Source organism: Tachysurus vachellii, chromosome 21, assembly GCF_030014155.1.
Source record: "Tachysurus vachellii isolate PV-2020 chromosome 21, HZAU_Pvac_v1, whole genome shotgun sequence".
In the NCBI taxonomy this organism is placed as follows: domain Eukaryota; kingdom Metazoa; phylum Chordata; class Actinopteri; order Siluriformes; family Bagridae; genus Tachysurus; species Tachysurus vachellii.
Window position 1 is genome coordinate 3967604 of NC_083480.1, and position 9258 is coordinate 3976861.

General features: G+C 40.0%; 2 protein-coding genes across 3 annotated transcripts in view; both read right to left on the bottom strand.

Annotated features, from left to right (window-relative positions):
* The window catches only part of micall2a (mical-like 2a), a 14881-nt gene extending 11220 nt beyond the window's left edge, over nt 1-3661 (bottom strand). Inside the window, exons 1-2 of one of the 2 annotated variants that reach the window (XM_060857259.1) lie at nt 3433-3661; nt 2918-2966 (exon numbers count right to left, since the gene is read on the bottom strand). In XM_060857259.1, the coding sequence (XP_060713242.1) occupies nt 2918-2966; nt 3433-3575 (192 nt within the window). In that variant the 5' untranslated portion in view covers nt 3576-3661. The remainder of the gene's footprint in view (nt 1-2917; nt 2967-3432) is intronic. The other variant, XM_060857258.1, reaches the window with a different exon arrangement.
* A 1868-nt stretch (nt 3662-5529) lies between these two features.
* si:dkey-43p13.5 (paired mesoderm homeobox protein 2) lies at nt 5530-8993 on the bottom strand. The gene is made up of 3 exons (XM_060857153.1): nt 8205-8993; nt 7567-7724; nt 5530-6022 (listed from the first exon to the last, which is right to left on the bottom strand). The coding sequence occupies exons 1-3, from the start codon at nt 8434-8436 to the stop codon at nt 5657-5659; spliced, it is 756 nt and encodes a 251-aa protein (XP_060713136.1). The 5' UTR covers nt 8437-8993; the 3' UTR covers nt 5530-5656.
* Nucleotides 8994-9258: the final 265 nt, after the last annotated feature.

The following is a 9258-nucleotide window of genomic DNA, read 5'->3' on the forward strand; positions in this document are numbered from 1 at the left end:
CTACAGCGCATGTCTGTGAACTTGAGGAGGAACCCGGAGTACCTGGAGGAAACCCTGAGACATGGCGGAGGGTGGAATCGTACCCCCAAACCCCAGAGACGTATGTAAGGAAGGAATATGATAACCGTGTTACACAGGAATATGATAAACGTGGCAAGGCATGTAAAAGGAAAATAAATGTGATGCCAGGACATCAGATATTACACCATTTTATATATTTACCTCTTATATAACAAGGATTTTACGCAACGTTAAGGTAATGTCTGTGAGACACATTTATCCATTCTGGAAATCATCTACGTTACAGCAGCCTCGTAGCAGCCGCTCTTTACGCTCCGCGCTACTGTCAGGGCCGTACTTTTGTAAAATATTACCGAAAAGCACCTTCTGGCCAATCAAATTTGTGATTTCATTAGAATGTAATGATGTGTGTGATTACTGTTAAATATGAGCACATTTCAAATGAGAAAGACTAGAAGAGTCTGTCTACATAGAATAATCTGTCTACATAGAACAAAAAAAGGTCAGAGAGACACTAAGTTTACTTTTCCAGCTCTGGTCTGTGAGCACATACTGAATAAAACATTTCCTGTGCACACTCTGGGACCTGGAAAAGAGGACCGGGAGGTGTATTGTTTAGGATTGACCTGGACAAGGCTCATTAAATTATACAGGGCTCTACATCCTCCTGCATGGCAGCTGCTTCTGTGAAAAAAAAAGTGCAGGACCCATAGAGAAGTGTCAGCACTGTTTTCCTGTTTCCATCACACACACACACACACACACTCTCTCTCCAGTGTAACACAGCTTACACAGACAATAACACGGAGAATAGATCGACGCAAACCGTCTGCCACCATTTCCGGTGCCTTGAGAGAACACTAAAAGGAGCCTCTTTAGGACTGAACCCATATATTATGAAGAAAACAGAATGATGGCGCTGCAATAAAAACAGCCTGGCTGTGTTTAGTATTTAAAATGTACAAAGGACCTAACATTTGTCATGACAGTAGTAGAACAGAAGTAAACTCATCCTGACGGAAAGGATCAGATGTTCGATAGCTACACCGCTTCATAATGGATGAACTGGAGGTATTCCTCACAGCTCAGGTTCCTCCGGCAGCGGCGAGCGTTTCAGGACATATCGTCGAGTTTGTCTCACTACAGGGGCCTGTAATCTGGGCCTTTAGAGGAAGAAAGGACAGAAGGAAGGTAGCAGGAAGGAAATAAAGCTTTTCATAATGGAAATGTCCCAGCTGTGGTGAACGTGTTCGCGCCGTCTCAAACCCTCAATACACACTTACTCAGAAGGAGAAAAAAAAAGAGTGCAATCACAAAACAGCCGTTCACTGCCATATAAATGCTATTTTTAGATTTTTGGCTTTACAATTACATCCTCTTAGGTTAAAGAGTCTACTGTATGTTTCACTTTGGTACTCAGTAAGCAGGTCCAAGTTCAACACCAATAAAGCCTGGAAATGATTCCTCTGTAACATCTAAATGAAGCTTAGAATGTGGTCTGAACCCTCATCACTCCTCGCACTGCACCCCGCACCCTCCGATCTACCAGCACTGCTCGACTGGTTCCACCATCTCTCAGGGTAAGAGGTAAGTATACAACAAGACTCTTCTCTGTTCTGGCAACAAGGTGGTGGAATGAACTTCCCCTAGAGGTCCGGACAGCTGAGTCACTGGCTATTTTCAATCGGCGGTTGAAGACCTACTTATTCAGGAAACACTTCAACTAGCACTTCTTTCCTTATCTTTTGCATTTATTCATTCATTCATTTATTCATCCTCTACCGCTTATCCGAACTACCTCAGGTCACGGGGAGCCTGTGCCTATCTCAGGCGTCATCAGGCATCAAGGCAGGATACACCCTGGACGGAGTGCCAACCCATCACAGGGCACACACACACACACACACACACACACACACACACACACACACACACACACACTCTCTCATTCACTCACGCAATCACACACTACGGACAATTTTTCCAGAGATGCCAATCAACCTACCATGCATGTCTTTGGACCGGGGGAGGAAACCGGAGTACCCCGGAGGAAACCCCCGAGGCACGGGGAGAACATGCAAACTCCACACACACAAGGTGGAGGCGGGAATCGAACCCCCAACCCTGGAGGTGTGAGGCGAACGTGCTAACCACTAAGTCACCCCCTCTTTTGCATTTAGTAAAAAATAAATAAATAAATAAATAAATAAATAAAACCCCCTTTGACACTTTTTCATTGTAACTTTGAACAATGTTTTAAACTCATGGTATCTTAAGTATGTAACTTAGTGAACCAGCATTAATGTATCCGATGTTAGAGATTTAAGCACTTATGTACATGGATAAGGGCGTCTGACAAATGATGTAAATGTAAATGTAAATGTAGTCAGTCATATACACTGTAATTTACACATCATGACCTTTCACCCTGCTCATAAAACCATATCATTTAAAGATGAGAATATCTACAGATCATCCGGAGAAGATTCCGTTCGGAAAACTGCACGTACAGAAGAAAATGGAGTTCCAAAGCTACAAGCTTGAACCATTCCATTTTTATCCCGGTCAGGACTGCAGTCAATCTGGAGGATTTCCCAGAAACATCATGTGTGAGGCGACATGCGCACACACACACTTACTCACACCTTGGGGCAGATTAGTCTAGCCAATCTACCTCCTGCCATTGATTCTTTTTTTGTGGTAGGAGGAAACCGGAGAATCTAGAGGAACATATGACAGACAGTAACCTGAGCGCAGGATCAAACCTAAAACTTTGGAGCTGTGACAGTTTAAAAAGCTCTCTGTGCTGCCTAAAAACAATACCTTAAAAATATAATGATAAAAAAAATCTGTATATATTTGGTCATTTCCTTAGCCGGGAAACAGGAAATCTTACCAAGCTGTTGTTGTCATACACATTGTCCTTATTCAGGGACTCGAAGTTTCTGAAAGGAAACAAACAAACATGAGTCATTTTCTCATTCTGGGATGATTTCCGAGGATGTGAACACACAATGTGCTTTTACTAGATACTGTATGCATTAAAAAACACTTCATCATAATCAGTGGTCAGGCATTAAACACTGAGATCCTAATATCCTTAGAGTTCGGAACAAACCGAAGCCAATGCATTAACTGTAGCTTATTTCCCATCTCAACTCGTACGAACGTTAATAAATAGCGTCGTTTAGGTTCTAAATAAATATTTTTTGAACAAATCACTTTGTGACTGGATTAAAATTGTAAAATGAAAAAAAAATGACATTTACAGTTTCAACTCATTTACAGATTCCAAGAACAGACAGTTTGCAGATTGGAACAAAATCTTGTTTTGTATTTTTAGTATTTTTACACATTTACTGTAGAAACATATACAGAGATGAATATTTATATGAATAAAGTCTTTCTTACATGAGGTCCGGTCTGAATTTGTGGATGAGAGCACAGAAAGCCAGTCCGTCTCTGAACGAGGTGGTCATGTTGATTATATTCACGTCTCTGTAGCCATCACACTGGACTTTACACCACTGTTGAAGCGCCCTGATGGCAGCCATCCTCCTTCCAAACTCTCTCTCTCTCTATCTATCTCTCGTTCTACTCTGAGGCAATGATCCAGAGCCAGGAAAACCCCCCAGAGCCACAGGTTAGAAATGAAATCTGTTCCCATTGACACTTAGCACCCATAGAGGTCACTATTCAACCAAAAAGTACAGTCTAACAAAGTTTGGGATTACAGTTCACTCAACATTAATGGCCTATTTTACTTATAAAAATGAAAGTACAATTCATCTCTTTAAAGAAAAATGCTTCAGGTAATAATAAAGTTTTATACTAGGATGGATATTAAATGCTTGAATCTGATTGGTTGACAGACCTTCTAAAGCATGCAGTTACTTTTCAGGTAATGAACATATAAAGTAGTCCCAGTCCGGACCGCATTACAGTTTCATATCCCTTCGCCAGATGAACAAAAATTAGAAAACGTAATTCATGCTTGTTTATTACTGCAAAAAAATATATATATATATATATATATATATATATATATATATATATATATATATATATATATATAAAACACAAATAAATAAATAAATAAATAAATAAATAAATAAATAAATAAATGCAGATACTTTTACAAATACAGATAATTTGTTTATTATTGCAGATAATTGAAAAATAATGCACACATTCTTGGGTGTTTTGTGTCTTTCTGGATCCCGTGTAACATGAAAGACTGATTTTTTTTTAATTTTTTTTTTTTGTCTTATTAACGAGAGCAAAATCCAGAAATTTCAGAAAGATTATTTTTATCTTACAACTAAATCTGAAATCATTTTATTTCCACCTTCCTGCTCATTTCTAGTCATTATTCAAATGATAAGTCTTATCAGTTTTGTTTTTTTCATGCCTTTGACTTTTACTTCATAATTAAGCTTATAAATGTTCAAACCTTTTGCTTTTTATCATAGCAGTTATTGCTATTCATAATTATAATGAATGATTATATCATCATTTTTTTTAACGGCGGTGATATATAAACTGTTCAAACATATAAAAGCAACATTTTTAAAATATTCATCTTAAAAATCCTTATTAAAGATCAAAGCGTTTGCCTGCTTTTGCATCTATTGTAGATTGGGTCCATTCAAAGCCTTAATATATGCATCCACGACCAGTAGAGGGCGTTATCACATCACACTGAGCCTGATCTCACAGTAGTGCAATTACTGCCTGTCACTCAAGCTAAACTAAGGGGGAAAAAATAGACAAAACCTATGCTGCTTAAGTTATATCTATATCCAAATGATCAGGAAAAGCTTCTCCGAAGTCCTGAGCACACATTAGGCTCACTTACACTATATAATTGGAGTTAATTAACTGAAAGATTTTGGAAGATCAGACGTTAAATCATCCTTTAGTCAACATCTACGTGAGGAATGAAAGCAAAAGGAGGAGAAAAGCAGGACAAGCAGTTGTAGCCTTCACGGAGCACTTCTGTCAGACAGGACAGTCATTTTTCACCCGTCCCCATTGTGTTTGCCGCGAGCTTGTGGCAGCTTGCAGACATCCTTCGTCTCTCTCCAGTCAGTGAAACAGGATAGCTGACTGAAGCCGAGGCCATCGATGAGCTCATCGTTTGCTTCCTTGTCAGATAATTCAGTTTACATTAGTCTGTAGTAACATTAGGCCAAATGTTTTGCCCAAAACAAATTGTATGGTTCAATCTATTCAGTCAGAAGAGACACAAATTCTGATTGTGATTCATATTATGATTTTTTTTTTTAATAATACAATTTGAATTACAGTGTAAACGCTCAGCATCTGTATGCTTTGCTCTTATGCCCTTATCTTTTAATGTTTTTTGAAATAATAATGCTAGGAAAAATATAATAATCACCCATCGGAAATGAATATTGTTACAAAACAACAGAAAAGGTTTAGTACATATACACACACACACACACACACACACACATATAATACCTTTGTGATCAGAGATTGTGTTAGAAATATTCACATGTATATTAATGCAAAAGACACCAAAATATCAGGAGAAAATAAAGAAATGCATCTCCAACATGTGTAATAATGAGGCAACAATAAATAAACTAGAATTCAGGAACCCCGAACTTCAACAGTCACTTTCAGACACGTGAGATTTTAAGCACGACTTCCTGTCGCTCTTGGCCGCAGTGCTGTGGATCTCGGCTTCGTAATCCCTGGCCTTGGCTCTCAGTTTAGCAATGCTGCAGAAGCGGAACTCCTCAGGACTGGTCTCTCCTGATCGCGCCTGTTGTCTGGCCTCCGGGTGCAGTGTGTGTCCGACGCTCTTCTCCTTTTTGCTGTCCCAGCAGGGCACCTGGTCGCTGTCTGACTCCGTGCTCCTACTGGAGGGTGTCGGGTGGCCCGACTCACTGTCTTTCCCACACAGGTCTCCACTCTGGCCTTGAAGTTTCATTTGTCTGCGCATCTTTGCCCTGCGATTCTGGAACCACACCTGTACCGTACAGACACAAAGCATGAGGCACAGGAAGCTTCAGGTTATATTAATGATACATATTTATAATGGGTAGAAATGGCACTTTTTCCTTTTTTTGAAAATTTGAAATTATCATCAGATCCCAAAACTCATCTAACTTCGCTTTAACTTTTAATTTTTTTTTCTTTTTTACTGAATCACTTCATAGTTCACAGAAAGCAAAACAAAAACGACATTTAAATGTAATATTTTCATGTATAGCATGCATTAATAATATATATATATATATATATATATATATATATATATATATATATATAGAGAGAGAGAGAGAGAGAGAGAGAGAGAGAGAGAGAGAGAGAGAGAGAGATTGTGAGTGAGAGAGTGAGTGTGTGTGAGTGAGGGAGAGAGAGAGAGAGAGAGAGAGAGAGAGAGAGAGATTGTGAGTAAGAGAGTGAGTGTGAGAGAGAGAGATTGTGAGTGAGAGAGAGAGAGAGAGAGAGAGAGAGAGAGATTGTGAGTGAGAGAGTGAGTGAGAGAGTGAGTGTGAGAGAGAGAGAGATTGTGAGTGAGAGAGTGAGTGTGTGTGTGTGTGAGAGAGAGAGAGAGAGAGAGAGAGAGAGAGAGAGAGAGAGAGAGAGAGATTGTGAGTGAGAGAGAGATTGTGAGTGAGAGAGTGAGTGTGTGTGAGTGAGGGAGAGAGAGAGAGAGAGAGAGAGAGAGAGAGAGAGAGAGAGAGAGAGAGAGAGAGAGAGAGATTGTGAGTAAGAGAGTGAGTGTGAGAGAGAGAGAGAGATTGTGAGTGAGAGAGTGAGTGAGAGAGTGAGTGTGAGAGAGAGAGAGATTGTGAGTGAGAGAGTGAGTGTGTGTGTGTGTGAGAGAGAGAGAGAGAGAGAGAGAGAGAGAGTGAGTGTGTGTGTGTGTGTGAGAGAGAGAGAGAGAGAGAGATTGTGAGTAAGAGAGTGAGTGTGAGAGAGAGAGAGAGATTGTGAGTGAGAGAGTGAGTGAGAGAGTGAGTGTGAGAGAGAGAGAGATTGTGAGTGAGAGAGTGAGTGTGTGTGTGTGTGAGAGAGAGAGAGAGAGAGAGAGAGAGAGTGAGTGTGTGTGTGTGTGAGAGAGAGAGAGAGAGAGAGAGAGAGAGCATATAAAAATCAATAATAAAAGTGTTTTGATGTGTAAACATTCCCATATATACATAATCTCACGCCAATCTTTGCTTTTTCTTAAGGATTTGAGATCAGATTTTTATTTTATTTCTGGTATTGAGCCATTTATATAATAAACACATTTGGCTTCTGAGCTCCAATCGTGAAGAGTCACTTTGATGCTCAGTTTATATCTTTCCTAAAAATAAAATAAAGGCAAATTATTCAGCTACTTACTAAGCTATTGATTAGCCAGACAAGACATTATAAGACAATAGAAGGAAACTGTGCATCAGAATTATATCAGTCATCAAGTAGCTCTCTATGACTGATGTGGAGCCAACATACACAATGTATGACCTAAATCTTATGCGTCAAAGATCATCGGTAACATGAAGGCATCTGAAGAGGTTGTACCTGAACTCTAGCCTCGATTAAGTCCAGTCGGAGTGCCAGGGCCTCGCGCATGAACACATCAGGATAGTGCGTGCTCTTGAAGGCCTTCTCCAGCTCTTCCAGCTGCCAGCTGCTGTAGTTGGCACGAGCGCGCCGCTGCTTGGCGGGCCGTGGCTCATCTGGAAGCATGTGGCCAATTAGGTGGATGCCAGCGGCTGACGGGGGGAACTAACAGCTCTGGATTGGCTAATTAGCGCTGCATTCATTAAGCTCTCTCTGGCGGAGTCGCGTAATTGATTGTTAGTTACAAGCTGTTAGCTGATCCTTTGTAAACATTCAAGTCCCATTAAATGCCAAGGATGGCTATTATCAGAGAATAGGCCATCATCCTCAAATTACCTCTCATACTGTGAATTACATGTACATTATTTCAAATGTATTGCCTAAATAAGCAACACAGTCTACTTCTCTTTCTGCCTCACTGGCCAAAAGACAACATATTGTCTTTTTAAATACACATCTTTCTTAGAGAAGGATGTGTTTGCTTTGTTGTGACAGGCAATAATTAAGATGTGGTACATTAATACAGTAATAAAAAGACATTAAAATGCAGATGGTTGAAGGTAACTGATATACCCAGCGATTTTGATAACTCTTACCGGTGTCACTGGGAAGTGGGATCATGGAAGACCCCTGCGAGGACAGCAGCATAGCTTGTTTACGAGGCTCAGGCTGGAGGTAGGTGCGCAGCAGCTCGTAGCTGAGCAGTGGAGCAGGGATCAGGAGCTGAGGATGGCCCAGCCTGCTGGGAAACGCAGGGAAGAACTGAGCCACTGGAGAGTGCAGGATACCAGGGTTCAGAGAAGTGACGAGCTGTCCAGAACTGAACATATTGACCCACTAGAGATGATCCACACTTTGAATCTTATGCAGAAAAGTCAGAGCTGGAAGTATAGTGATGATCTCTGGTGAGATAGCTGTAGGATGCGATGATGAGTTAATGGAATGAAGAACTTTCTACAGTGCAACTAATCAAATGAAATGATAATATTAAAAAGATAAATTCGGTCTTGGAAAAGAAAACATTATGAGATCTGAGGAGGCTTCCAGTCGGATGGTCAAAGAGATGATCCGTGCTCTTCTCCAGGCCAAAGAAAAGTCACCCGAGTCAGATGGAAACTACTTAACTCTAGGCGCCCCACCTTCTCGCCTGGTCACATGACACACCTGTGACCACTAATGCATCTTGAACAGGGTTTGGCTTGAAGGAAAACATCCAGTCATGAAGATGGGAGTTCACCCTATGCTCCATTTAAGACCAGGCTCCGAGAACATCACTCTTCATCAGCGGTTCATCATGACACCTAATTCCTTCATGTGTAAAAGAGAGGCCAGCGATACTCCATTTGCAGAGGTCTTGTTTTTATTATGCAGTCTTCTGCAGACAAGTTCAGGCACTAGTCAGCGTCTATTAACGTGACAAAACCAGACACAAGGCGCTGGAGTGTAACAACAAAAGGTTTTTTATTTAAAAAAAAAAAAAAAAAAAAAAAAAAAAGGCACACGTCTTCCTACGTGAATTAAAAACTATATATATATATATATATATATATATATGTATATATATATATATATACATATATATATATATATATATATATATATATAAACATTTAAAAAAAAAAACGTGAATTAGATTTGAAACATTTTTCT

What these genes read in the sequence shown, in the direction of transcription:
- si:dkey-43p13.5 (XM_060857153.1), bottom strand. Translation starts at nt 8,436, where the DNA reads ATGTTCAGTTCTGGACAGCTCGTCACTTCTCTGAACCCTGGTATCCTG. An exon ending in CCCACTTCCCAGTGACACCG is followed by an intron (nt 7,725 to 8,204) that starts GTAAGAGTTATC and finishes ACATGCTTCCAG; the next exon opens with ATGAGCCACGGCCCGCCAAG. An exon ending in TAATCGAGGCTAGAGTTCAG is followed by an intron (nt 6,023 to 7,566) that starts GTACAACCTCTT and finishes TGTACGGTACAG; the next exon opens with GTGTGGTTCCAGAATCGCAG.